The sequence below is a fragment of the Drosophila teissieri genome, chromosome 3R (assembly GCF_016746235.2).
Source record: "Drosophila teissieri strain GT53w chromosome 3R, Prin_Dtei_1.1, whole genome shotgun sequence".
In the NCBI taxonomy this organism is placed as follows: domain Eukaryota; kingdom Metazoa; phylum Arthropoda; class Insecta; order Diptera; family Drosophilidae; genus Drosophila; species Drosophila teissieri.
This window is the reverse complement of record NC_053032.1, coordinates 22,862,784-22,890,107: the sequence shown is the minus strand read 5'-3', so window position 1 is coordinate 22,890,107 and position 27,324 is coordinate 22,862,784. Positions and strand designations below refer to the sequence as shown.

The following is a 27,324-nucleotide window of genomic DNA, read 5'->3' as shown; positions in this document are numbered from 1 at the left end:
ATTTCATTGTTATGACCGCGATTGCAAACGGACAAAGAACAAAGTTGGCCGAAACGCTTTCAGTTAGTACTCCGCTGCGCTGAACGAGCTCCTCGCATCGCGATCCAAACACAAACTGATTTTCCATAATGTTGCCAAAGTCGCGCCCCTAACAACCGACGGCAATAAAAGCAGCAACAGCCTGTGAAGCCGGTGTGCGTCGGACTTGTGCTCACTATCAACATGCAAGCACACATGCGGACAGTCCGGGTCACAATAATGGGTCTGAATAGTAGTAATGCTTCATAAGGTTTCGTAAGAAACCAACAAACGTGTGGAAAAGCCTCCAGAACGGGATATGAAACACCTTAAATCTGCATTCTTTACAACATTCAATCACTTCGCTATCGTAAAAAATGGGGAACTTCATTTACTAATACTTTCTTAAATAAGTGTCAAAATGCTAAATACTTCTTAAAATTAATGTTGAACTATGTATTTAATTCTCTTACATTTACAATTTTAGCTGAGGAAGCATGCTGACTTAGTCAAGCACCTATTATTTCGACCGCTGCTGTGGCTAAACGGTGGAAGCCTCTCTTTTACTTGTGTCGAAAATGTTTCCACATCACTCGTCAAGCGTTTCGGCTGGAAAGCAGCAAGAAGCGGCGGTGGGGCACTGCCATGACAACAACAACAGCTAGCTGCCACTGCGCACGCGCCCCAGCTGGAAGTGATGAGTGGCTTCCAGGGCTTCCAGGGCAGGAATCCTCTCCTGCCTCTCTGCGTTGTGCTCCACTGAGCCGACTGTGCAACCCCTTTCGCTCGCTTCGGAGCGCCTCTCTCTGTTTACATTGTGCGGAGTAGCCATGGGAACCAAGGCGGCGTCCTAGCCGGCTACGTTCTAGGCGCTCCTCCAGCCACTCCACCTGACCAACTATCCACCCATTCAACCATCCACCAATCCACCTTTGTGAGTCAGCCCCAGTGACATTGCATTTGCATGTGACTGCCGCTAATTGCTGTAATTCCCGCGCTGGACTTCGACTTCGACTTCCACTTCGCCGACACATAATTGCACTCTCCTGCTCCGAAGTCCTTTCGCCTCCTGTACAGTTTCGTGCCAGGCTTTCCTTGTTCTTGTGGCTTCCTTTGCTTACGTTCAAACTTCGAGTGGTTTTTTGGGACATGCTTTCCTTGGCGTTTTTCCTTTCCTTCCGACACTTTTGACTTACTTTATGGCCCGGTCGATTATGCTCGTCTTATCCGACTTTAAATGGGTCTGTAGTTCTATAGGGGTTGAATCTGCTAATGCGATTCCCATTCATGATAAGGATACTAACTTTTAACACTACATCTTAAGAATATGTAACTGGAATGTACCAAACAGATTTATGGGAGTAAACTGAATGTTTAAATTAAACATTAAATCGTTGCTTTATTATTGTAACTATAGTAAACCAGAAATAAAACGTAATCTTTTTGGTGAAACAGATAACCGGGTTGGGGATCAAGTCTGTAACATAGAAAAAGAAAAGATTTCCTAGTTGAATGACGTGTAACAACAGAACTATTTTGCTCTGCTCAACAATCAAGCCTCTGTCTATTATAAAAAATTAACCTACAGATTAATAACGAAACTCTTGGTAGATGGACTCTTAGTTTGGCATGACTATTCTGCAGTCTCGTTAAGAAATCTTCATAGGATCTTCATGGTTGCTATCCTACATAAATGACAAAGTGTATGCTTTACGCAAAGAGCATTATTTTTGCATCACAAGTACTTGGCATCTTAGCTATCGTATTCTATGGTTTGGCTGCGAATTTCATTCGAACTCAGCTTACAATTAACTGAAACATTAACGTAGTAAATTGGCTAGGATTACAGTTCGGTGTGCTTGGACTTGTTGAACAATCTCTCGCACAGTTTGGCCAGCATCTGGGACACCTCCAGTCGGTATTCGTCCGTGCTGTTGGCATACCGATTGCGAACGGTTAACAGGGCATGCCTGAGACCGGAACTTTGCGACCACGTGCTGATGCACATGTCCTCGGTGGTTTCCAGTGCTGTGGCAAACTGTTCCACCACCTCCGGTTGCTCCAGGAGGTGCAGAAACTCCTTGGTCAGCACAGTGTCCAACGCCGAGCAGTAGCCCTGCGTTTTCAGCCAGGGCTCAAACTCCAGGAGCACATATTGCGCCATCGTGGATGTGGCTTCGGGATCATCTTTGCCAGCCTCCAGCACTGATCGCTTCTCCAGCACCAGGTCGCTTATGAGGGTCACAACCTTTGCTTTGCTCCGCAGCTCCACATCTGGGCTCTGGAGCACCTTGATCAGAGCTTGTGTACCTGAGGTGGAAAGCACTCGCTGCTGGGCTAGCGGAAATTTGCGCAACAGGGCTCCGAAGGCATGCAACGCGGCGGAGATCTCACCGGCATTTCCGGAGCTGGTTAGAATCTGGGCCAGATGGGAGCCGAAGTTCTTCTCGAACACCTTGATCTGCGCCTTGGGATTGTTGCTCGCCAGCGAGCCCAGCACACGCATGGCAGACACCCGCAGTGAGGTATTGGTATCGTTGACCACAATGGGCAGGAGTACATCTTCCAATCCGCCATTATCGATAAACATCAGGGCGTTGTCTATCTGATGGAGCAAATACTCCAGATTCTCCAGGCAGTCCAGCTTGGAGCGCATCTCCGACTCCAGTGGCGTCCTGCTGAAGTTCCGGTACTGATCGATCAACTGAACGATGAGCTCTCCGTCCGTGCGAAAGTTCTTCTGGAACTCCTTGTACGCTTTGCGTAGTTCGGCATAGCTCTTCTTCTGCTCCTTGACGCGGCGTATGGACTCCTCGATGATGTCCGGCTTGTAGTCCAGAGCCAGCGGTTCGTTGTCATCATCTTGCCGAGCCTTCTGATCATCCGGTTGACTCTGCAGCGCCGTGCCACGTTCGCTTTCGTCCAAGAGCTTGGCTTCCTTCAGTCCAGTTTGCAGGTTGATGCGCACGTGGAGGCCCCGGGGAATAGCTTGACCTGGAAGTATGGAATGCCCACTTAGTACACGTCATCCTAAAGGTAACCCGGCTCACCCGTTACCTTCCCCAATCGTCTGCCACTCGTCGGTGGCCACGAATTCATTGGTCTTGTTGTCCGTTTCCGTTGCCGCTGCCACTTGCAGGTATCCCAGGATCAGGACACTGCCCAGAAGGACGACTACCTGCTTGCCACTCATACTGCTTCAGCTTGTCTCGCCTCCAGAATGTATGCAAACTCTATTTCACCCGGTTTTAAATAAGTTTCGTGAGAGTTTTTAAATCAAACTTCTGGACTTCTGATGTGGATGTGGTTAATAGTGTGCCCGTAGGCAGCTCCATTGATTATGCCACATTCGGCTGTTAGTTCCGAACCAGTGATTCGGAACCAGTCGATGACGGTTACAATTTAATTTCAAATTTGAAAATATTTCTAATGACAATATTACGTTATTAACATTTAATTCAGAATTGAGATTTATATTATTCTGTTTTAAAATCTTGCTTGACATATTTTTTATTTTATAGTTGAATCTTAATGCTTATATAAACAAATAATAATACAAAAAAAAATTAAGATCTATATTGTTTATTTATTGTTATAATAATAATTTGTTATTGCGCTTGTTCACGTATATTCTGCTATAAATGGTTTTTAAAATCCATTCATTAACAAATAAAATGATACAATTTATTAAATCAACGAACGCAAATATTAATATTTATACGTCTACGTCATAAACTTTATATTGTGTTGAAAAACAAGCATTGCTATAAATTTCCGCTTTGAAATTAATATTTGGGAAGTGGAATTGAGAACCAGAAAAAGTTAATGCCATTCAAAACGATCCACATTAAACCAGAATGCCAAAAAATTCCCAAACTCATCGTGAGTTCCTTAAAATTGAAAAGTAACCGTCACTCACAAGCTTTCCACTTCGTTACAAAGCAGCTAAACTAGTTATAAACTAAAAGAATTTACTACTATTACAAAAACCAAACTAAAAGTATTTTCTATGCTTACAAAAACAGAATCATGTTTACGCCAGATGAATCAACTTACTGAAGTAGAGGTGCCAAATTAATTCGCAGGGCAGCACGACGTAAGAACATAAAAGTGTGTTTGCATATATTAACATTTTTTCTATATCGAATTACCATTCCCTGGCGCCCCCAAAAATTCTGCTGTAATCTCGATGTCTACGACAGCGTCTAGGAATTGGCTGCGCAAACACATCAAAGTGGGCAAAAGTGAAATATGTGGACTCACCTGGCGCCAATTGGATGGGTAAATAAACAGAATGCCGGTTTCATGCCAATCGCACACCGAATATATTTATATATAGTATATAAAGCAATCGCAGCGCATATGCTAATTGCCGATGACGAACGGCAGGAGTCTTTAACTAGAATTTGCCAAATTAAATTCACTCGGCCCGTTCCAAACGTCGCCTGTCCAATAGTTTTGAAAGTGAAGTGAAGCCACCTCGCCGAGCAACTTTTATCCGGCGAATCCATTATAGATGCCGTTGGAACCTGTTTGCTGTCGTCTAAAATGCCCGACGATGTCTAATTGGTTTATGGTCGGAATTGAGTTGTGTTTGGCCACAAAAAGATTTATCTTCGCATGGCCAAAACGGAAATTCTGTAGTTAGGAGCCTTGGGGTGCATTCCCTCACTATATTCTGTGCAGAAAATAAATGCTATTAAACAAGATGTTTGAAAAACTATCCCTTTCAGACTGCTTGGCCATTTAGCACACTTAGGAAATCCCCCAAAGGTTCCCCATCCCAAGTGCTGATCTCAAAGCAAACATGGGATGAATAATATACATATGTTTATTATTATTGGTATTTGCACTTCATTATAAGTGCGAGCAATGAGCAAATTCCATTTCACGGTGTTTGCATCCGTAAAAAGTACACAAAATGCCGAAATAGTCTAAATTATATGTGATGCATTGTAGGAGTAGTACGAGTAGAAATATATTGGGTATTTGCTCGAAAACTGGCTGAGTTGAACATTAAAATTGATTGAATCACTTTTGATTTTTCGCTGCCTTTTGTGCGCTGCCATTGTTATTGTTTATTGTTATTCGGTATTTGTTATTTGTTGCTGGCACATGCTAATAATATTAATTAATAATAATAATGCTGCTGCCAATTCTGGCTAGGGGTAGCTGCGCTAAAGACAATGATAATGATAATGATAATGGAAATGATCACCATGTCTATGATGATGAGGAGAATCCATAACACGAAGCGAAAGAGATACTCGTATACGAATAAATAAAAATAGCCACCAATCAGGCGGCCAGCAACACCAACAGCAACAACAACAAGACACCGAGCCAAGACAAGTCAGGAATGAATAAACTATGAAGTGTACTGGTTGTTGTTGGTGGCCACATATGTAGCCGCTCCATCGTTCTGGCCGATCAGAAATTTTATAAATGCCGCCGTCTGTCCAGAGCCGATTTACAGTTTGCCATTGAACCTGGTCGGGCGTTCGCCAAATCATCGAGCGGTCGAATTGCGTGGTGCCCTCACACACATAGCTCAGATCCATATCCAAAATCCAGAAATGATGCTGCTCCAGCTGAGCTGCTTGGCCCTCTTCTGCTGCTTGGCCAGCGGTGCCTCCAACTTCCGTGAGTCCTTGGGCAACCAGTCCAGGGCGTTGCTAATTGGCGGCTTATCCTTGCAGCTCCCGAACTGCCTCGCTGCCACACGGGCGACACCAGCTGCATCATCAACGTGTCCCACATGCTCATCCGACAGCACGCGAGGACCGGCTATCCGTCCGCTGGATTCCCCCAGGTGGAGCCCTTCCTGATCAAGCGCTTCGACATCTCCGACGGACGCACTGGCTCCCTGAATCTCAAGCTCAACTTTAAGGACGTGAATGTGGAGGGCCTGTCCAGCGTGAAGTTCGATAGAGCTGTGTGAGTATCAAGTGGTTGAAATACTTAGTGATTCTGTATAAGAATTGTAGTGCTCCTTTTTAAGCAAAAGTTAAAGAGTTGCTACAACAAGTTCTTCGATTAAATTATTGCATATGCCATCAATACAAACAAATTAAATATATAAAGTTATAATCATTCCCGTATGTTTTTAGTGGCTTTGGAGCTGATCCCGCAACGAGCAAGTACGAGATGTACGGATCGTTCCCCAAGATCGTGCTGAAGGGCAAGTACGTGGCGGATGGACGCATCCTGATCCTGCCGATTCGCGGCGATGGCGATGCCGAGATCGTGCTGCACAACCCCAAGTTCTCCGTGAAGTTCAAGCCGGGCACCCAGCTGCGCAACGGACGCACCTACCTAAGCGTGGATAAGCTCAAGGTGCTGGTGGAGCCACAGAAGTAAGTGCAGCTCGGATTGGTATCCTTTCAAGGTTGGCTATAACTTATTTGTGATCGCCCCCAGGATGAACATTCGGCTGGAGAATCTTTTCAATGGCGACCAGGCATTGGGCACCAACCTCAATCAGTTCCTCAACGACAACTGGACGGAGGTGTGGAACGAGCTGCATCCCTCCATCCACGTGGCCATCGCCGAGATCATGAAGAGCGTCCTCTCGCAGCTGTTCAAGCGGTTCGCCTACGAGGATCTCTTCCTGGAGAACTGATGGAGAACTAGTCATCCGTCATCCATCATCCGCCATTCGCCATCCGGCATGGGCATTAGGCTAAGTGTACGAGTATTTCCTCACCAGCTACTCAGCTATTCACTCACATGGGGCGTTGCATTCCGGCCATTGACACATCATCATCAGCATATCTGCTAAGCTAAGCTTTAACTTGTAGAATAAACAAATATCTAAGAAAACTGGTTGTGCTTCTGCCATTTGGGGGTTCCATTGTTAGCTCAAGCGTGGATCTCACTATTTCCGCACAACTGTCGCATACACTTTTTGGCCAGCACATCGGCAATCAGCCGTCAGCTATCAGCAATCAGCTATCAGCAGGCAGCTCACGTGATTGAACGATTGACTCGGAATTAGCATGACAAAGGCAGTATTACTGGCTATACTCACTACAGCTGTGGGCAGAAGTGTAGGTACACATGTGCTCAAAGTATGAAAGCATCTAACTGCAGAGAAAAATTCCACGATGTATGATAAAAAAGACGAAAATACAAGATTTATTCATATATATATTTCCTTTCGGATGCAGCTAATTTGCCCCAAAGTGCACAGCATTATTTAAGTATAAGGTAAGGTCTAGATAGATAAGATAGATTCCAATAAATATAACCAAATGGTAGTGCTATCGGTGTGAACACAACTGTGCTGTCGCCTTTCGAACTCATTGCGGTGCCAGTGGCCAAGTTCAAGAGTAGCCAACGGTAAAGCTGCACTCCCAGTCCCAGGGAATCGGACACCCAGTTGGCCTTGGGTCAGTGAAAATCTTCCACGAGTCAATCAACTGCAGCGAATCCGAGCGAAACAAGTTGCTTTTGTTCTCCACGGGGGCTGGGCCCCAAAGCGGGACATTTGGTCATTAAGTTAACTGAAGTCCAGGACCTGTTCCGAGATCCGCCTTTCCTAAGATCCACAAGGGATACCTAACTAGAGAACTGGTGGTCACCATGACTGCGTTGTTTTCGCATCTCAATTCGACTATATTTGGAACTGGCCCTTTTGTAAGTTGCCACTTAAGTTAAGGGAAAACTTAATAGCGCGACTTTTAATTGGACGGAATGTAATCTGTCTGATACTTCAATTTAAGTATCACACTAACCGATCGATGAAGATTGAAGTGAATGAGAAGATTTGCTACTTGGTCTACTTGCTGTGTGAAGTGCAGCTTACTGACCCCATTAAATGTTATAAACTATAAGTAAAGTATCTAGTGAAATTTGAACAGAGCTTCCTTTACATAATACTCGTGCAATTTGATGAGTCAGTTGCTTTTCGTTATTATTTGATGATTCTGAAACGAGCTCTGGAATTGACAGCAGACGGTTACGCCACAGATAAAAGCAATATCAAAGGTTGCCATTAGACGTTATTTGAGTTGCACTTAGTGGACCACTATAAATACTAGATGAAAATCCCGTTCGTATTCAGTAACTTAAAGTTATAGACGTGTTAGCATGTTTGGAATCGCTTTGGCAGTCGTCTTGTTCCTCTTTGTGTCGGTGGAAGCCAAATTCCGTAAGATTTGATTGAACAGCACACGGATATATATTAGAAATCCCTTTTAAACTTAATTTCAATGTGGAATACTAAGTTTCTTATCTAAATAATCCTTTGTGTTCCCCGCAGCCGAAGATCCAAAGCCGTGTAAGTACGGCGATGGCGAATGCATCATGAAGCTGTGCAACACCTTGTTCAGCGAAAATGCTGCGGAGGGGGATCCTGGCCTGAACCTGGCGCAGTTGGATCCCCTTAAGGTGGACAGGATGGTCATAAGCCAGGGAGAGAGCTCCAGTCCCGTGGGCATCACACTAACCTTTACCGACAATTTGCTGTACGGCATCAAGGACCAAAGGATCGTGAAAGTGAAGTAGGTGCAGGCACACCTTATACGCATGTAAATACTATAGGTATTACCTTGATCTTTGCAGGGGATTCGGAAGGGATCTCACCGCCAAGCACGAGGTGAAAATTGTCGCGAAAACCTTCTCACTGGTTGGACCCTATAACATCCAGGGCAAGGTACTGATTCTGCCGATCAGCGGAACTGGCCAGAGTAACATGACTATGGGTAAGCTGTGCTATTTGAGTTTCCAAACTTCGAGGTACTACAAATCCCCTCCAGTTAATGTCAGGGCAATCGTCGGCTTCTCGGGCAAGCCGCTGGAGAAGAACGGAGAGACCTACTTGGACGTTACCGACTTGAAGATAACGATGAAGCCGGAGTCCAGCCACTACCACTTCAGCAATCTGTTCAATGGCGACAAGGCGCTGGGCGACAACATGAATGTCTTCCTCAACGAAAACTCGGAGGCCATTTACAAGGAGACGGCCAAGGCAATCGACCGATCCTTCAGCAAACTGTACCTGGGCGTCGTCAAAGGAGTGTTCTCCAAACTGCCCTATGCCAAGTTGTTTGCCGATGAGTAGTAGTCTGCTTTTGAAAGTGGGTTCAGTCCACTCAAAGATACTGATCGCCAGCTCTAGTTCAAGTTGTTGCGTACTGACAGATAGAAGTTTTTAGGCTAGCAATCGTCATTAGGATTAATGGAGTTCGTGAGTGGCATTCGAATATGTGAGAACAAGTAACTACTATCAAATCATCTTGGCGAAATATTCTGTAAGTGTTGTGTGGCAATAAAAGTTATATTTAGTAGTTAGCACATTGTAAATTATAATTGCTTCAAGGAATCGTTCTGTAAAATACCATACTCGTACAAATATAAATCCATTCAAAATGATGACCCATTAAGTGCCAATTAAGTTACAGAGTTTGAACTGCAAATGAAACTGAAACTTTGTAGATCAAGGACAGCCTGAAAGTATGTGCTATTTTCACCCGACGATCATTCAGAGAATCTATCTGGAAAAGGTAGTTACATTAAAAAAGCTTGTCGAACCTCTTTACAAACAATCTCTGTTGACGTAGCCATTAATTAAATGTGTCGAAGAAGGCTGAAACGGGAATTAATGTGCGATTTGGGGAAGGTTGATCCAATTTGCATATATCGAGCAACTGCAACCAAAACGTGATTAGGAGAGATGGGAGTGATCGGGGTCGATGTCTGGCCTGGTGAGATTGTAACCCAACGGGTTCAAGTTCTAATTGGGAGTTCATTAAAGGGAATCGTAAAGTAAATTCGCCGGCTATAACAAGCCACTTTGCCGGACAGCCAGCCTGCCGGTTTTTGGTTTATAATCCATTTAACTGACTCAACTGCTGACGGTCTAAAGTCAAATTCTGTCAGGCTGAGACGCAAAAGCGGTTTACGGCAACAAAAACATGATACATTTCAATTGACGAAAGTGACTATATAAGTGGCATCGTTCGCGGCTAAATGGATCAGTACTCAATTGTGTTCGCCGCCAGCAATTATGGAGCTAACTCTCGCCCTCGTCCTGCTGTTCGGATGTGCCGCCACTTATGGACACGCCTCCGATTTGCGTAAGTAGCACACCCCTTTTCCTAATATGTGAATATTCCTGAATCGCCACGCCCCAAATTGCAGCCTCGGGCATCCAGAGGTGCGCCATCAGCGACGAGCAGTGCATTGAGAACGGGGTGAACTACGTGCTGAGGAACTACGCGCAGAGCGGCATCAAGGAACTGGGCTTGATCCCACTCGATCCGCTGCACGTGAAGAAGTTCAAAATTGGCCGCAATCCGCACAGTCCGGTCAACATTGACCTGAGCTTCCACGAGATGGACATCGTGGGTCTTCACCAGGGCGTTGCGAAGCGCGTGAGGTGAGCTGATCTTCATTTACATCAATTGGGACTTACTCCATGATCTCCATGCTCACTACTTTTTCCTCAATTGGAACTTTTTCCATGATCTCCATGCTCACTACTTCCTCCTGTTTCAGCGGATTCACAACTGATCTCAGCCGCTCCATTGAGCTGGTCATGGATGTGCCGGAAATTGCAGTCCGCGGACCCTACTCAGTGGACGGAAGAATACTCATTCTGCCCATTACCGGCAAGGGCAATGCCGACATTCGCCTCAGTAAGATTAGCCCACAAATGCTTGGTAATCTACAATCTTAAGTGTATTTCCCGATTCCACAGCTAAAACGAAGGTACGTGCACTGATCAAATTCAAGCGCGTCTCCAAGGGCGATCATCAGACATACGCCGAGGTGGTGGACATCAAGGTGGAGCTGGATCCCTCCCATGTGACTTACCATCTGGAGAATCTGTTCAACGGGCAGAAGGATCTGAGCGAGAACATGCACGCCCTCATTAACGAGAACTGGCAGGACATCTTCAATGAACTGAAGCCGGGCATTGGGGAGGCTTTCGGACTGATAGCCAAGTCTGTGCTGGACAGGATCTTCGGTAAACTGCCGCTGGAACAGCTCTTCGTGGTCTAAAACCTTAGTACAAACAAAATAATTAGTCGAAACACAGTCGTGAATATTTATTTGACTTTCAAAATACAAATGCAAAGCAAATAGTTCACTGTTAAGTTCCTCATACAAATAAAACGTAGTTGCAAAATAAATTCAGGCACTCAAGGATTTCTTATCGCTAGACTATAAGTAAAATACAGATTTATAAAAGAGAAATGTAGCCTCGTTTGTCACTTTGCCAAATAATTGTGGATACATTTAAAAATTGTTGCACAATTTGATTGTACAAATTTGTAATCATTTTTAAAACATGTGTTTTCATTTTGGTTGTATCATTTTACAAATACTTTTAAAAAAGCAAGAATACAAATATGATGTCCTTTTTAATGGACAAATATATAATACAAGATATTTCGTTTGAATTTTGTCGCTTTGAATTATATAAATGTTTGTTAAACTTTTAAAATACTTTTCTTTCGAGAATATATATATGCTGTCCATGAATATGGTAATATTTTGAATTGCTCATTTGTGACCATTCTTTTATCGATGTACTCAGCTCCAGTTTAGCTTCTGAAGCGAGGCACAAGTCCGTTGTGACGGGGCGGTGATGATGGCCCTTCCTCGAACTCTTCGATCTCCTCCTCCGACTCGGACTGCTCATCCATGTTAACTGCGCCAAACTTGAGTGGCCCGCAAATAGCGACCACGCTGGGCGGGAAATAAGTTTCCGGACTGGCGAGCAGAGCGGTGAGGAACTCATCCTGCTCCAGGGCGCAACAGACCGCACGCTCCAGATTATATCTCTTGGCGATGAACACCTCCTCCACACTGATCCCACGTGGTTTTGCCGCCCTCAGCTCGGCACCGGCCAACAGGATGGCTCGCTCGGTCAATGACTTGTGGCTTTCGGTCATGGCCGCCGAATAGCGATGCTCCAGATCCATTTCCCAGTTAAACACGTGCACACTGAGATGCGCAGCCTTGAGCCACTCGCGCAAACCAATCAGCAAACTCTCCAGTCGCTGAGCATTGACTGTACATAGTGAAATCTTTGCTTAAATAACTGAATGGTGGCTTAAATAATGATTAGCTTACACTTAGCCGAGCTGCTCACAAAGTTTCCGTTTCGATGGCGCATTTCGATGTTTAGAAACTGCTTAAAGGTCTGCAAATAAGATGCAGAACCCTTAAGCAACTTATCGCACTCGTCGTACTTCTCGAAATCAAAGTGGCGATTGGTCTCCAAGGTGCGCCGCTGCTGGCCAAGGAAGCGCTCCACTTTGGTGCACAGCACCTGCAGTTGGTAGCGCACATTCAGGCTCTTGGGCATCATGCTCTTGACCGGCATATCGAACAGGTAATCCGAGGGCATTGAGTTTTGGCGCGAGAAGCCCAAGTCGGCGGTCAGGTGATCATGCAAGGATCTGAACAGATTTATCAAACGCAGCACGGCGTTGTGCTCCAGGCTATTGGTTACAAAAAGGAGCTCTTCATATTAGCAATTTTATGGGGTACACTCTAAGAAAACTCACCAGTCGCCATGCAGACCAATCAAACGCAGTTTCTCCATAGTTATGGGCTGCACCGCGGACGCGCCCTCTTGGCAACGCTGGTTCCACACGTTCTCCTTCTGCAGCTGCTCCTGCTTTGGCCCAGTAACCAAACCGAAGGCTGGAGCTGCTCCAGCCCGCGATTTCTTGGCCGGAGCACTACCAAATCCGAACTGACGCGAACGCTTCTGCAGCTGTTGCATGCAAGCCAGGCCGTGGAATTCGAGGCGCGGTGCAGAGATCTCACACAAGCGGAGTCTACCGAAGTTCTCCTGCATTTCGGACAGCACGCTGGACGAGCAGCTGGCACCATCTTCGTCCGACTCCTCGGTGTCCCAGGTGGCCTGCATCGGGGCTTCGTTTTCGTTGCATTCCAACATGAAGGCCAAATTCTTCTCCATCTGCCTGAAATTGCGATCCAATTGCTGGTCATCGTTGCCCGCAGGACCCATGTCACGTGCATTAAACATCCTTTCCAAGCGAAATCACTCAATTCGCGCGATTTTTCGACTTTTGCAATGTGTACTTTTTGGCAGGTTCTTTTTACCGTTTAAAATGGCGCGACGCCACGCAGTCTGCGATTTCAGAAGAAAGAGGAAGAACTATGGCGTCCAGACGCTTTGTTGATGGCTTATCGATAACATATCGAACAGCAGCACAGGGCTGCCTTTGCAGCAAGGAGTTTTAACTTTATGGTCACCTCAAGAGGTCAATGACCCGGTCGCTTTAAAGAAGTTTGAAATGGGAAGCAACAAACCATTATAACCTTTACTTCCACTTTCATTTCATAGCTACACACAGGTGTGGTGGGCAAAACTCAATCCCAATGAATAAAAAATGACATGATTTTATGATAAATTGCAACAGTTTATGCCACCTACTTTATAAGTAGCTCTTGGTTTTCGTATAAAGAAAGCCAAAACATTATTTAATAATTGGAAAAATTCACATTCTCCATCAAATAGTTTGACAATTGTGAGTTGGCAATCTTTTTTAAATTTTCTTTTTAAAATTGATTTTGTAATTTTGACGGAAAGCTTTTAAAATTGCGGGCATGTTTGGAATAAAGTATGGCAGCCCCACCATCAACATTCTGGCAACTCTGTCCATTACACAAACTTAGCGCAGACACCATCCAATGTAAATTTTACATTTGTTGGTTCGAAGGTTGGCTCGATAAACAACAAGAGGACTTTCTTTAGTATAAATTTCGAGCCGTGAAGTTATTTTTTAATAGGCATTTTAAGCAACGAATTTCGCTTAGCCTTAACTATGCTATTGCAGACACTAAAAGTTTTGGCACTCTGTCAAATAAATATTTAAGCCAATCAAACCAAGTATATAAGATACCAATATCCAAGCAGGAAAAGACTTTCTAATAAGTATACCTAATACAAAATTCTTGAAGAAATGCCTCTTGAAGCCCAATCTGCAGAAGCCTTGTACTTTCTCAAAATCCCGATTTTAAAGCCTATGAAACATTCTTTATTGTTGTGAAGTCAATCAATCGTTAGATCTTAGCATAACTAGTGAAAAATTCCTGAAGTTCTGCCGCACAAAAGGGTATTTGCACACACAAGAGCTTCCACATGAGTTGCATTGTGGGCGGTTGTTATCGGGAAACCCAAGCGATCGAGCTCCACTATCTATCCTGTTGGCAATTATCCACTTTCTATAAACAAATACGACAAGAGCGGTGTTTTTTTTTTTCACTTAGCCGACCACAACATCGTTAATTCTTTAATTCACAAAGCACATTGAACCAAAGGACCGCAGCAATTGAATTACAAGCTTTCTCTCGTTTTGGGTTCTGTGGTTTCTTTACGTTTTATAGTTTTTATTAAAAAATTAATAATTTGTGGTTCATCGCGAGTCCCATTTTACTGTGGCTTCCTGCGGAAGGAGCAGCCTGCAAGAAAGACGAAGAAATTCAGTTAATTGAGAAGAAACATTGCATTGGGAAAGTGGAGCATGTGGAATGGAGCACATACCTTCTGTCAGCTTGGCGCGTCCTCCAGTCGGCTGGCACAGAATGGTTGCGCATCCGGCGCAGACCACGACGCCCTGGGCGTGGCTGAAGACGGTGGTGATCCTGTAGCAGCCGGGGCACTTCACGTCCATGAAGTACGAGTTCGGGTGCTGGACCAGGCGCTTCAGCTTGTGCTTGCGCTTCTCCTCGGCGGGCAGAGGGTGCAGAAGATCTTTTGCTAGCTGCAAGTGGGAAAATCAATAGTTCGAGGATTAGAATAAATGCGATGTGTTTATTATAATATAATCATATAGATGAGTACGGTCCAGTGTGATGGAGCAAAACCCTTTTCAGATCTTAGTTACAACTCGAAGTTTCTTTGGCGCCAAAGGGGTTGGTCCAACTTTAAACCAATTCATTAATTATTAACTCAGAAGTGGCGTACTGCCAATTTAAAAACTTGCAATCTATAATTTTGTTTTATTAGATTATAACCACTTTGATCTTCAAGTTGTGTATTAACAATTAATTTGAGAGGTAGTTTACAAAATAAAGCTAGAACTGACTACAGAGTAGTAAGGCCATTTGAGGTTTTTCAGTCAGCCAATTGGCACATTTTCTCGCGGTGTATCAACAAATGCAGAGCACAGACTCCAGGCAACAACAACATAAATTCGCCAACGCGTGTTCTAGGTTATGTGCAAGGATCCCCGTCCATTTCACATGGCAGTGCAATCAATTCCTTGCGAACGTTCCAAGAGTTCCATTGAGTTTCACTTGGCCATTTCACAACTGTTTGCAAATTCACTGGCGCACGCCATGCGTGGCTTGTAACGCACACATTCAATGGCAGCGGGCCAGACATTTGTTTTACTGTCTTTTTGGGCGGTTTTTATCGGCCCACACTCGCTCCATTCACACTGGACACTTCGGCGGTGATAACCGTCCGCTTTTGGTTATCATTTGGTTGAATTTTCTGTGTTTAAAATCAATTTTAAGGCAATTCGGAACCCACCGGCATGTTTTTTCTTTCACAGCTAACACGGAAAAGGAAGTGGGGTAAATCGCAGCCAACTTAACTTGCCCGAAAATGCACTAAATAATGCTGAACAGCTGAGCGGTGGCAACTCTACCGCGCACACTATTCAACACTAGAACGCGTGCTGTTTCAGTTCAAAATTTATGCTAACTTCATTTCCAATAGGAAAATTGGCCAATATTTCATAATAAGCAAATGCTACGCAGTCGATATAAGACATAAATAAGTTTTCTATTAATAAATGGTTCGCTTACTTGTATCTCTTCACTCGAATATTGTTTAAAAGTTTTTTCAAAACTTTTCAGATAAGCATTACACATAATAGCGATTATTTAAAATTTCTTTTCATTTTCAGCTTATCAACAGCGTGAGATCTTGGAAAATTCTTCAACTGAATTTGGTCATACTGAAATAAACATTTTTTGGCGCCGGCTAATAGTTACATTTATCTCGGGAATAACAAACAGTATATAGAAAAATGCGATCTGTTACCGATCCTGATCACAGCATCCAGCTTAATGAAGCCATCTACTGCTACGAGATCTGCACCAATGACTTTGCCTACAATCTAATAGCAGTGGCCTTCAGAAAACACTTGAGTCTGCTGCTCGTTGGACTGCCGGTGGGTGTTTATACATGAAACCAGTGAAAGGCTAATGATTTTAAATGGTTACCACTTAATTCGCAGGAGGAGAGCGGCGAGTTCGGGTACACACACCTCCAGGACCTCGACCTGGGCGATAAGGAACAGCTGTGCGTGAGTGCACTGGCCTTTTCGCCGGACACCTCGCTCAACTGCACGCCCAACAATGTGACTTTGTGCGCGGCCAACGGCAACCAGCTAAAACTATTTCGCACCGACCTGGCCCAGTTCAACACGCTTCAGGTGCTCCGTGGGCATGCGGACTACGTCAACGATGTGTCCTGGGTTTGCGAGGGCGAACTGCTGGCCTCCGTCAGCGATGACTTCACCTGCCGATTCTGGACGACGGCTGGCGGCGGTGAAAATGTCATAACCTTTGGCCTGTCCTCCGCTGGCATGTCCGTCAAGAGTCATCCCGAAGATCCCAACAAGGTGCTTGTGGCGGAGAAAAAAGGTGTGCTTGCTACGACTAGTGTTTATCGTGCTGTGTAACTAAGGAATATCCTTGCAGGCATCATTCATCTATACAATGTGACGATCAAGCAGACCATCATCTCCGTGGAGTCGCCCAAATTCCCCCTAATGTCGGCGGACTGGGCCCACAGCAACAGGCTCTTCATCACCTCGCTGGCCGGCGGGGATGTGGTCACCTGGGATCTGAACAGACCCTATGTGCCCGCGGATGTCAAACAGGTGCACGAGGATTGCGGACGCGTGGTGCGCTTTGCGCCAGGCAGCTCCGAGATGGTCATCGCCATGGTTATCGGGCTTACTCTCAAGGTGTTCGCGGCCAAGTCGACGGTTCCTCTATTGGAGGCTTCCCTGAAATCCTACGGCGGAATGGCCTGGCACCAGCGACTGCCGTACATTAGCGCGGTCTCTGATAGAAAGCTGCTCTTCTGGAAAGTGCAAATGAAGTAATTTATTTTAAATAATATTAATAATAAACAGAAGTCGTTAGTGTAAAAAATTTCAAAGATTCTTAATTAAAACCGCTTTAGTTCTTAATTCGATAAATGACCACCGAAGGAATCGATATTCGCGGTCGAGCCACCAGTACCGCGATACTTTCGCGCCCATCGATGGGAATGCGCAATCATCGTTTTTTGTTCCAGCGCTAAGTCTGCACGTATTTTGTTGGTTTCGGTGCTCTTCAGCTTAAGTTTAAAGTCGATTTCAGTGATATATACGTTCTGATCTGCACCGCAAACGAGTGCAGCTTGTTGCGACTGAAATTGTCCATACGGAGTTACGTGATTTTCCGGCCGTGGCACCTAACCGTTCGAGTAATCCGCGTCGATCGGATGTCGAGTGAGGGAAGACTCAAGCGCGAAGCACATTTTTGCGAGGTCTCGTCCACAGCGAATTGAACGTGTTTTAAAATAGTACAGATATGTTTCAAACGCGAAAAGAGGTGGACGCACATGTCCACAAGATGTTGGGAAAGCTTCAGCCGGGAAGCGAGGTAAATAAACGCCCACAATGTCCATCGGAATTTCCAAAGACAATGAAAATCAGTTGCGAAATCTTCAGGCGCCGCCATTGAAAGCGCGCCTTTGTGTGCGTGCGGCGTCTGCGTGTGTTTAGGTGTGTGTGTGTGTGTGTGAGTCGGCGTCACTTGGCCGTCGTTTTTGTGATTGAATAGGAAATTGCGCGCTTTTCTTTCAACGGCTGCATTTCGTATACTTGCCAAATTCATCGCTTCCCCTCAACTGCATGGTATTCCTCTTCCCTTCGTAAATCAAAATAGATATTTGAGGTTATGTGTTGGTGGCCAGCGGCCGCTCATATCATTCATAGCATCACAGTGAGCACTCAATATGTGGGAGGCCAAACATCCACAAGGAACAATTTGAATTATCTTTGCCGATCTTTTATCGATCTATCTAAATAATTAAAGCGAATAGAAGTTTGAAGTTTAAGCATGCCTACTTCAATAATGTTTTTCAAATCCCGCTCAAAATGCTTGTCCAAAAAACCTTTTCGAAATCCTTTTAACTTTATTAAACGAATACTTTTTAAACAATTACTAATCAATAAAACGTATTGTAGCGCGACGTCAAAGGCTTGGCGGTAGCTCGATTGTACAATAAAGTCCAGGAATACCCAAAGGCAATTGAGTATTTGAACGCCTATCTCCGGACGAGGGACGATGCAGTAGGCCATAATTTGATTGCCACCTGCTACAGTAGGCTGAACCCGCCGGATGACAAAAAGGCGCTGCAGCACCTCCAACGTTCCATTCAAATCAATTCGCGGCAGTCAGAGGTGGTCGTGGACGCCTGCGAACTATTGCTGAAGGAGAACGAGTCACTGAACACGGAGTCCGCCAAATACTGGTTAGATCAGGCTATTAGCCTTGATTTAGGCGACAACCAACATGTTTTCTCCCTGCGAATGCGGGTAAATCTGATGGACAGCAACGGCAATGCCGCAGACGGCGAGGACAACACCCTTGAGCTGCTCATGCACAAAGAACTGCAGGCGCGTCCCCACGATGTGAATGTGCGCGTTCAACTGTTGCGCAGCTATGTGGAAAAGAAGAAATTCGAACAGGCCTTTAACTACGCACTCAAAACGGAACTAGAGTCCAAAGGCTGCACGAGTCAGTCCAGCGACTGGTACGAAATGGTCTGGGTGGTCATTGTCAAGCTGGAAATATCCAAGGATGTGAAGAAGAACTGGCGATTTTGGCACCTCGCGTTGCACACCGTCGATCGCCTCGTGCAGCTCAGCCTGGAGAAGGGCAGTGGACTGACAGAGATCAGCACTCAGTTGTTTAGACTTGATCAATATCTATACAAGTTTAGCAATACGATAGAGAAGGATGCCCCGCAGCGGGATTTCCACCAATCCTGTGCTGACCACTACACCGGCCAGCTTCTGCTTCACGCGGTGACACTGATTTTTAAACGTGAAGTGCTGGCAAACAAAAACAAATGGATGAGCACGCTACGCTCCGCCTTGCCGCTTCTGCTCCTTGGTTACCAGGTGCGACCGCTCGAGGATTCAAGTGCCCACAACTGGATGAAGCATTGCGACGCGGAGCAGAAGCAAATGATGCAGATTTGGCGACCGAATGGCGCCTTCCGATGTGCCCAGCTTGGACGAACCCTTTTGGGTTGCTTGGACCGGTCACGAATGGAAATGGAAAGCCACAGGGATAATGACAACTTTAATGAGGACAAAATGTCGGGCAATCTATTGCCTGGACTATTTGGCGACTCCGAAGAGCTGTTGGCAAGCGCTCACCAGCAGTGCTCGGACAAGAGCTGGCGCAGTCAACTTTACCAACAGCTCTTTACCCACGGCGAACACAAGCTAAAGGATACGTCTTCGCATCTGGTGCGGAACCCGCGTCTGCAGTTGCCAATCTTCGAGTGGCCCAATCTGGCGCACATCGAGACCTACGAACAGCAGGCGTTGGTGCTGCTGCCACAGTCCTTGGCCCATCATGTCTACCTGGCGCTAGGCACCGATCCCAACAATCTAGGAGATGCGCCACGTGTGGTGTTTTACGAGGGTCTTCGACGGGATGTTAAGCAGAATCTAAACTACTGTGGGCACGATTCAATCAGCCAGGTGGATGTGGATCTCTACCTCTATGCCGCAGTCATTCAGACCAGACGGAAATTGCAGCTGCAGCGTGAAGCGTATGACAGCTCCAATTTGGGAAACCGCAATGCTGCAGCCCGGCCGCATATGATGCCATTTGCCAATCTGGTGGGCCAACTAGCCGCACCAGAGCAAAGTAACTGGTGGGATCTAGTGGTGCGACTTAACTCGAACCAGCTCACTGGTGAAGGTAATCGCGCCGAGCAACGAGCTCAACTGCAAACTGGATTGGAGGCGGTGCGCGGCGTGAATGGCCCCAAAGCAGATGCCATCATCATTTTTCAGCTGGGAAAGATTTTGAATTCCCGCTCGGATAGTTCTTCTCTGGAGACACGTATCGATACCCTGTACAGGCATGGATTCTCAATTTTACGCCGCCAGCACACTCAGCAGTTGGAATCCTATGTCCGCGTCTTTAAGTACGGATCCTCCGGCTCAACGGCAGCATGGCAAGATCTTCAGTCGTTGGCTGAGGAAGCCGTCACCTATTTTAGCACAAAAATGTTCAGGATAGGACAGTATGAGCAGTTTTTGGACGAGGTCCGGGGACTTAATCTGCCCGTGGCCTACTATATGCAATCGGAGGCGTGTCGTCACCTTGAGGATTCTTCCAAGTTGCCGCGAAGCTCCCGAGTTCGTTACTCGGAGCGGAGACAGGAGTGCCTGCAGCAAACGCAAAAGTTAATCAGAAATGATGTCAAGCACCCACTCACCTCGGCCATTCAACGGGAGATGCGTAGATTCCAACAGGAACGCAATAGTCGGGGCATCGATGATAGCTTCGGCAGTCCGGATGTACATAACAATTCATCCGCCTACGAGGATGCTGAAGATGACTTCTATTCCATCGCAGCTTTCCCTGCTAACCGTTCACGTCGCCAAGTGGATGTCACGCCAGTCACTCCCATTGTTGTGGCACAACCCAGTCAGGAGATGGAGCAGACTGTCAAGCAGATCAGCAAGTCTCTGTGTGTGCTCAAGGACGATGTGAGTGTGGGAATGGAAGCCATGCGGCAGGAAATCAAAGCCCTCACTGACAAGTTCACTGGGCTGGAGGAGCTGCTTAAGAAGATAAAGATCAGTAGTCGAGACACGCCTACGCGGGATGTGGATCCTGCAGCTGCCTTAGGCCTGGATGACCTCTTCATTATTGAGGATGCACTGGCGGAGCATCAGCAGCAGCAGCAGCAGCAACAACAACAGCAGCAGAGCCACAACCAAGGTGCAGTCCACCCAGTCGTTCCAAATCCGTATACTCCTGGCTTCTACAACGGGGTACCAAACACGCCATCAGCCCAAGAGCGTTTTCTGCCGGGACCATACGGAAGTCCCATGTTTAACCAAAACCAGATGTACAACTACTATGCTGCTCAGGCTCAGGCTCAAGCGCAAGCGCAGTTCTTGCGAACTCCTCCAGCTGCAGGATCAATTCCACCTCCCAATATGTTTGGTAAGCACACGTTTTAAATTACATTTACATAATGCTAATGTTGAATTTGATTTAGGTCCTCGAAATCCAAACTTTGGCCTGCCGACTATGTTTCCCCCGCCGACTGTGCCTTCGGTAGCACCTTACATCGACGCCATGGGCAACTTTACCCAGCCTCCGCCAAGTCTGATACCTCCTCCCGCTCAGCCAGCAGCGCCTGCGGCTCCCTTGAACATCCTGGAGTCCAAGCCTGTGGGTGCACTGCCAACACCCGGATTCTTTAACACGACAACGCCGGGCTTTGGAGTTTCTCCCATTCAAGTGCCGCAGTCCAAGCCATTAAGTGTACCAACGGGGCCACTTCCCGGCACTGCTTCTGCTCCACCAAATGCTGCTGCTGTGAATCCTGCGACAACAACTGCTGTCCCGCCTCCTATTCATGTACCTCAAGTGGCTCCTTCTGTTCCCGCCCCCGCACCCGCCCCTGTAAGTGTGCCCACTATGTTTAACCGTGCGTTGAACAATCAGCCCGTGGAAAAGGAGCCGCCAGCCAATGTGGTCATAACCAGTTCAGATCCATTGCCGAAACCCACGACTGCCAGTGTCCAGCCCACTTTAAGCGTGACCATTCCAGCCCAGCATATCAAGCCAAGTTTGGTCCAGGCACCGGAACAGCCGGCACAACCGGCACAAGCGGCACAGCCATCGGTTCCAGCAGTAGGTTCATTCAGCTTTAACTTTGACAGTAACCCCTACGAAAGTCCTTTTTCGTTTAAGACACAGGTGGAACAGCCATCACAACCGGCACAATCGGCACAGCCATCGGTTCCAGCAGTAGGATCATTCAGCTTTGACTTTGGCAGCAACCCCTACGAAAGTCCTTTTTCGTTTAAGACACAGGTGGCTAAGGCAGCAGCCGAAAAACAAAAGGAACAGGAGGAAGCTGAGCTGAACCAAAGTGCGACTAGTGATCTTAACAAAACTCTGCCACAAGATACTTCAGCAGATGATTACGATCCTCGGCCCGATTTTAAGCCCATCATCCCGCTGCCCGATGAAGTGGAGGTTCGAACCGGCGAGGAGGGCGAGGAGGTCAAGTTTACCAGCCGGGCCAAGCTCTTCCGGCATGCGGACAAGGAGTGGAAAGAGCGCGGTACGGGGGTAATCAAAATTTTATGCGACAAAGCCACTGGCGTTTCGCGAGTTTTGATGCGTCGCGATCAAACCCACAAAGTGTGTGCTAATCACAAAATCACTGCAGACATTACGATAAATGTTGCCAGCCAGGACAAGGATAAGAAAACCCTTTTGTGGGCAGCAAATGATTTTGCAGATGAGCAAGTTACGTTGGAGAAATTCCTGGTGCGTTTCAAAACATTAGAGCTGGCTGAAGAGTTTAGAGTGGCTTTTACAAATGCAAGCGAGGCCGCAAAGTCGGAGACCGTGAAATCAACGGAAAAGACAGCGGAGCTCCCAAAGACCGACAAGGAATCAACTGCGACAGCTCCTGCGGCATTCAGTTTACCCAAGAGCTTTGTAACCAGCACCCCAGCAGCCAATTCGCTTTTCAACAAGCCTCAGGAGCAAACGAAACCGCAGCCTAAGCCAGACCCACCAGCAACGGCAGCCAAGTCATTGTTTGCAGCTCCTGCAACAGCTGCGCCTGCCTCTGCTGCACCATTTGCCAGCTTTAGCTTCGGGGCGAATGGAACATCAGGATTTGGAACTTCCAACGCCTCTCCTTTTGCAAACCTTTCCTTTGGCAGCACTTCTGCGGTGGGCAGCGCCAACAACACAACCCTCTTCACCACGGCTTTGATCAAGGACAATACAGTTCAAGGCCAAACGCCTCAGCAGTCCCAATTGAACAAGTCTAACGCCTCGGACGCTGATGAGGAGTATGTGCCCACCGCCCAGTTTGCGCCGGTCATTGCCCTGCCCGAACTAGTGGAGGTGGTCACCGGCGAAGAGAATGAGGATGTGCTCTTCGAGCACCGTGCCAAGCTTCTGCGTTGGGATAGGGAAGCGAATGAGTGGAAGGAGCGCGGCCTTGGTAATATGAAGCTCCTTCGGGATCGCACTGATCCCAACCAGATTCGCCTGCTGATGCGGCGCGAGCAGGTCCATAAGCTGTGCTGCAATCAGCGTCTGCTGCCCGAGACCAAGTTCAGCTATGCTTCGAACATAAAGGCAGCCGTCACATGGGGTGGTCAGGATTATTCCGATGAGGAGTTAACCACCGCATTGCTCGCTGTGCGCTTTAAGTCGCAAGACGTCTGTCAGGAATTCTTCGAAGCCGTGCAAAAGGCGCAACAAAGTATTGGAAAGGAACCAAAGAAGGAGAAGGCCGCTTCTGCCGCTGGAGAAAATGTTAAGGAGAAGGAGAAGCCAATAAAGGGCTTTGGAGATGCTTTCAAGCCAAAGGCAGGCAGTTGGAACTGCCAGGCCTGTTATACCAGCAATGGCCAGGATCAGCTTTACTGCTTGGCCTGCCAGGAGCCCAAAGATGCCACTGTTCCTCCCAAGCAATCGGGGCTGGACCAAGGGAACGCGTTAAACCTTACCACTGGCTCCTCAAACAAGTTTTCGTTTGGCTTTGCCCCAGCAGCTCTTCCCGCCACAGGTGGATTTAGCTTCGGAGCCGCTACCCAGCCAAAGGAGAAACCGGTAGTTGCAGCTGTGACCGCCTCGGTTTCAGCTCCTACGGCTGTTGCTCCAGCTCAAGCGGCAGCCCTTGGATTTGGAAAGCCTTCAACCACTTCTGGATTCGGAGACGCCTTCAAACCCGCTGTCGGTAGTTGGTCATGTAACGATTGCTATGTGAACAATCCTGGAGAGTCTCTTTACTGCAGCGCCTGTCAATCGCCCAAGAATGAGACGGTACCAAAGAAGGAAAACTCACTAGGAACGGGACTTAATTTGCCCGCTTCCACCCAGTATAGCTTTGGTTTCGGAGCTCCAGCAGCTAGTAACAAAGATAAGACTGCTGATGGCGCCAACAAGACCAATGTCTTTGGATCCGCCTCCTTCAACTTCGCGGCTCCGGCAATGCCCGCAGCTGTTGCTCCGGCTACCTCAATAGGATCCAACAGCTTTACCTTCTCCATGCCCAAGCCCGGCCAGCAACAGCCAAAGAGTCCAGCAGCTAATGAGGGCGACGATAACGAGTTGCACGTGGAGGAGGAGGAGAACAACACTTACTTTGCACCAGTCATCCCATTACCCGATAAGGTACAATTATTTAATACCAAAAACCGTATGTATTTTTATTTAACAAATGTGTATTTCAGATCGATGTGAAAACAGGTGAGGAGGACGAGGAGACATTGTATGTGCATAAGGCCAAGCTGTACCGTCTGACCGAGGGCGAGTGGAAGGAGCGCGGCTTGGGGGATGTGAAGATCCTGCGCCATAGGCAAACCAAAAAGTTGCGCGTGGTCATGCGTCGGGAGCAGGTGTTCAAGATCTGTCTTAACCATGTGCTCAACGAGAATGTGGTGTACAGGGAAAAGACCGAATCATCGTGGATGTTTGCTGTACACGATTTTAGCGAGGGCGAAAGTGTCCTTGAGCGATTCACTCTGCGTTTCAAAAACAAGGATGTGGCACAAGGCTTCCACGAAGCGGTGAAGAATGCCCTTAATGGAACAGCAAAGGCGATAGAAGATAGCCCAGATTCCAAATCAGCGGAAGCAACGAAAGCAAATAGTTCCTCAAATGAACCACTCAAAGACCAAGGTGGAGAGGCAAAGAGCAGCACAGGCCAACCAGAACTACTTGTCGGCAAAACGTCGTCTGTAAGGCCAACCACACACGATGTAATCCCTCCACTTCCCATGACCCTTCCCCTACTGACTCTCCCCCAGCCATTGGCCAAGCCTAACAATTCCCTAACATCCACTACCTCAATATTTAAAGCCAGTTCGCTGGGCGCAAATAACTCCTCGTTCTCTGGCTTCGGTAATTTATCTGTGTCGGAGGCAAGCAAAACGTCTAGTTCGGCATTCCAGTTCGGTAGCACGGGTATGTACAAATCTACGCCGATCTTAAGATGAAATTATCTTACCGCCTACTACATTCAATTTAGATAAATCGGAGCCTAGAAAAGATGCCGACCCCCTAGCCAATCTTCAAAAATTAGCATCAGGCGAAGGACAAGGAAACGTATTAGGATCTATATTCCGCAGCGGCTTGTCAAACGAAAATTCGGCTGAGGATTCTGCCAAGTCCATCTTCGGCGGTGGAGATAAATCCGCTGAGCAGCAGAAGAAAGATTCGTCAAAGTCCATTTTCGGAGGCGCTAAAGTGGATTCCCAATCACCAGCGATCCAAGACGCACCGAAGCCGATCTTCGGTGGAATTGCCGCACCTGTATTCGGAGACGCCAACCCATTTGGAGGCCCCAAAGTTGATTTACAAAAATCAGATGGCAAGGAAGCACCAAAGTCAATTTTTGGCGGATCCCCATCGATTTTTGGATCCTCCAACGCTTTTGGAAGCACCAAAACTGAAGTTTTTGGAGGTGCACCTGCCGGTGGCTTTGTGTTTGGCAGTGGTATCAGTAGTGCACCCGTTTTTGGACAAAAGCAACCCGTCGTCTCATTCACGGATGCGGGCAAACAGGCACCTACTGAAATTGAGAAGGAAAAGGACATAACCTCGAATAAATCCCCCGTCGTTGAAGAAAAGAGTAAGGACCAGACGGAAGCGGTGCCGGAGACCAGCACTTTTGCCGACTTGGCCAACAAAGCCGGTAGCACGTTTGCTGATTTGGCAAGTAAACCGGGCGGCACTTTTGCTGACTTGGCGAACAAGGCGGGCAATGACTTTGCCAACCTTTCGGCCAATAGCCCGGGCCCTGCCGTTGGATTCAACAAGTCCGCCGGTGGCGGCTTCTATAACCTCACGCATCAGAACGCATTCAAGAACTTTCAGTCTTCGCCGCAAACAGCCAAAGACGAGTCTGGCACCGCAGAAGGCGGCGATGATGATGGCGACGCCACCACTGATGACAACTACGATCCGCACTATGATCCGATTGTCGAGCTGCCGGATGAGATTGTCGTCACCACGGGAGAGGAGAACGAGTCTAAACTGTATGGCGAGCGGGCGAAGCTATATCGGTATGACCCCGAATCCAAGCAATGGAAGGAGCGAGGTAAGTTTTACTAAAAGCCGCTTTCTTAATCACACTACATGTTTATTTTAAAAAAATTAGGAGTCGGTGAGATAAAGGTGCTGGAGCACCCGGAGCTGCAGACATTCCGACTGGTCATGCGGCAAGAGCAGATCCACAAGCTGGTGCTTAACATGAATATCTCCTCCTCCCTGCAAATGGATAACATGAAAGATCAGAAGAAGAGCTTCCTGTGGGCCGGTTACAACTATGCGGTGGATGCAGAGGGTAAGGTGGGCAGCGAGGGCGTCCTGGAACGCCTTGCCTGTCGATTTGGCAAGGAGGAGATCGCCGATAAGTTCATCAAAACGGTCAATTCGTGCATAGAACGTACCAAGGCCTTGCACGGTGATGAGGAGGACGAGAATGACGACGCGCCGGAGGAGCAGGAGAGCTCATAAGCAAACCGGATCTAAATATATGTAGCCTGGCTAGGATTGTGTTAGAATATTCCTCCCAAATAGTAGCGGAAATTGCTATTTCACATTTTCCTAATAAACCTTTGATAAATATTAATATCACTTTTGAAAGGCCTACGAATTTGACAACAAATCCGAAAACCATTTTGTTCACATAAAATTATGGATGTTATTTTTAAGTCACAATTATAAAAATAAGAAAAAAAAGTTCTGCATTAAAAATTAAGTTAAGTTTTTAGCGAAATAAATTTGAATATTGAATCCGATAAAGCAATCGATATATTAGAGTGGAGAAAAATTAAGAAGTACAACCATCAGCACAAGAAAACTGTCCAAATTTATATAAATTAAATGTCGCCCTACATATTTTCAAAATAATAAATGCGGATAAATAAGAATTTAGCTTAAAAATTAAAACTACCATTTACCATCACCGATAGTCGCTCGACCATCGATTGTTCCATCCCTAGCCGATAG

At 46.7% G+C, this 27,324-nt stretch overlaps 8 protein-coding genes across 13 annotated transcripts; 5 read left to right on the top strand and 3 right to left on the bottom strand.

The window, feature by feature from the left end:
• Positions 1-1,424: 1,424 nt before the first annotated feature.
• Positions 1,425-3,349, bottom strand: LOC122620483 (nucleotide exchange factor Sil1). Its single transcript, XM_043797965.1, has 2 exons — positions 3,076-3,349; positions 1,425-3,012 (listed from the first exon to the last, which is right to left on the bottom strand). Exons 1-2 carry the CDS (start codon positions 3,209-3,211, stop codon positions 1,862-1,864), a joined length of 1,287 nt encoding a protein of 428 aa, XP_043653900.1. The 5' UTR covers positions 3,212-3,349; the 3' UTR covers positions 1,425-1,861.
• Positions 3,350-3,896: 547 nt separating this feature from the next.
• Positions 3,897-6,883, top strand: LOC122621224 (protein takeout). Of its 3 annotated transcripts, XM_043799020.1 has the most exons (6): positions 3,897-4,114; positions 4,221-4,299; positions 5,185-5,661; positions 5,718-5,955; positions 6,129-6,374; positions 6,439-6,883. In XM_043799020.1, exons 3-6 carry the CDS (start codon positions 5,595-5,597, stop codon positions 6,638-6,640), a joined length of 753 nt encoding a protein of 250 aa, XP_043654955.1. In that variant the 5' UTR covers positions 3,897-4,114; positions 4,221-4,299; positions 5,185-5,594; the 3' UTR covers positions 6,641-6,883. The 3 variants fall into 3 exon arrangements, with proteins under 3 accessions (XP_043654955.1, XP_043654954.1, XP_043654956.1); XM_043799019.1 differs by having other exon boundaries at positions 3,897-4,299; XM_043799021.1 differs by lacking the exons at positions 3,897-4,114; positions 4,221-4,299 and having other exon boundaries at positions 5,159-5,661.
• Positions 6,884-8,096: 1,213 nt separating this feature from the next.
• On the top strand, positions 8,097-9,393 carry LOC122621226 (protein takeout). Its single transcript, XM_043799023.1, has 4 exons — positions 8,097-8,170; positions 8,282-8,522; positions 8,584-8,723; positions 8,778-9,393. Exons 1-4 carry the CDS (start codon positions 8,110-8,112, stop codon positions 9,080-9,082), a joined length of 747 nt encoding a protein of 248 aa, XP_043654958.1. The 5' UTR covers positions 8,097-8,109; the 3' UTR covers positions 9,083-9,393.
• Positions 9,394-10,010: 617 nt separating this feature from the next.
• On the top strand, positions 10,011-11,229 carry LOC122621225 (protein takeout). The gene is made up of 4 exons (XM_043799022.1): positions 10,011-10,097; positions 10,162-10,399; positions 10,519-10,658; positions 10,721-11,229. Exons 1-4 carry the CDS (start codon positions 10,028-10,030, stop codon positions 11,023-11,025), a joined length of 753 nt encoding a protein of 250 aa, XP_043654957.1. The 5' UTR covers positions 10,011-10,027; the 3' UTR covers positions 11,026-11,229.
• A 93-nt stretch (positions 11,230-11,322) lies between these two features.
• LOC122621223 (protein bag-of-marbles) lies at positions 11,323-13,214 on the bottom strand. Its single transcript, XM_043799017.1, has 3 exons — positions 12,540-13,214; positions 12,103-12,473; positions 11,323-12,040 (listed from the first exon to the last, which is right to left on the bottom strand). Exons 1-3 carry the CDS (start codon positions 13,025-13,027, stop codon positions 11,571-11,573), a joined length of 1,329 nt encoding a protein of 442 aa, XP_043654952.1. The 5' UTR covers positions 13,028-13,214; the 3' UTR covers positions 11,323-11,570.
• Positions 13,215-14,019: 805 nt separating this feature from the next.
• On the bottom strand, positions 14,020-15,680 carry LOC122621401 (40S ribosomal protein S27). The gene is made up of 3 exons (XM_043799251.1): positions 15,542-15,680; positions 14,549-14,768; positions 14,020-14,466 (listed from the first exon to the last, which is right to left on the bottom strand). Exons 1-3 carry the CDS (start codon positions 15,545-15,547, stop codon positions 14,438-14,440), a joined length of 255 nt encoding a protein of 84 aa, XP_043655186.1. The 5' UTR covers positions 15,548-15,680; the 3' UTR covers positions 14,020-14,437.
• Positions 15,681-15,927: 247 nt separating this feature from the next.
• On the top strand, positions 15,928-17,144 carry LOC122621399 (nucleoporin Nup37). Its single transcript, XM_043799249.1, has 3 exons — positions 15,928-16,187; positions 16,254-16,662; positions 16,720-17,144. Exons 1-3 carry the CDS (start codon positions 16,044-16,046, stop codon positions 17,127-17,129), a joined length of 963 nt encoding a protein of 320 aa, XP_043655184.1. The 5' UTR covers positions 15,928-16,043; the 3' UTR covers positions 17,130-17,144.
• Positions 17,145-17,299: 155 nt separating this feature from the next.
• LOC122621396 (E3 SUMO-protein ligase RanBP2) lies at positions 17,300-27,113 on the top strand. 4 transcript variants are annotated; one of them, XM_043799245.1, is made up of 7 exons: positions 17,300-17,673; positions 18,261-21,273; positions 21,329-21,969; positions 22,036-24,483; positions 24,543-25,275; positions 25,340-26,410; positions 26,471-27,113. In XM_043799245.1, exons 1-7 carry the CDS (start codon positions 17,602-17,604, stop codon positions 26,827-26,829), a joined length of 8,337 nt encoding a protein of 2,778 aa, XP_043655180.1. In that variant the 5' UTR covers positions 17,300-17,601; the 3' UTR covers positions 26,830-27,113. The 4 variants fall into 4 exon arrangements, with proteins under 4 accessions (XP_043655180.1, XP_043655179.1, XP_043655181.1 ...); XM_043799244.1 differs by having other exon boundaries at positions 22,030-24,483; XM_043799246.1 differs by having other exon boundaries at positions 21,329-24,483; positions 24,543-25,049; positions 25,119-25,275.
• Positions 27,114-27,324: the final 211 nt, after the last annotated feature.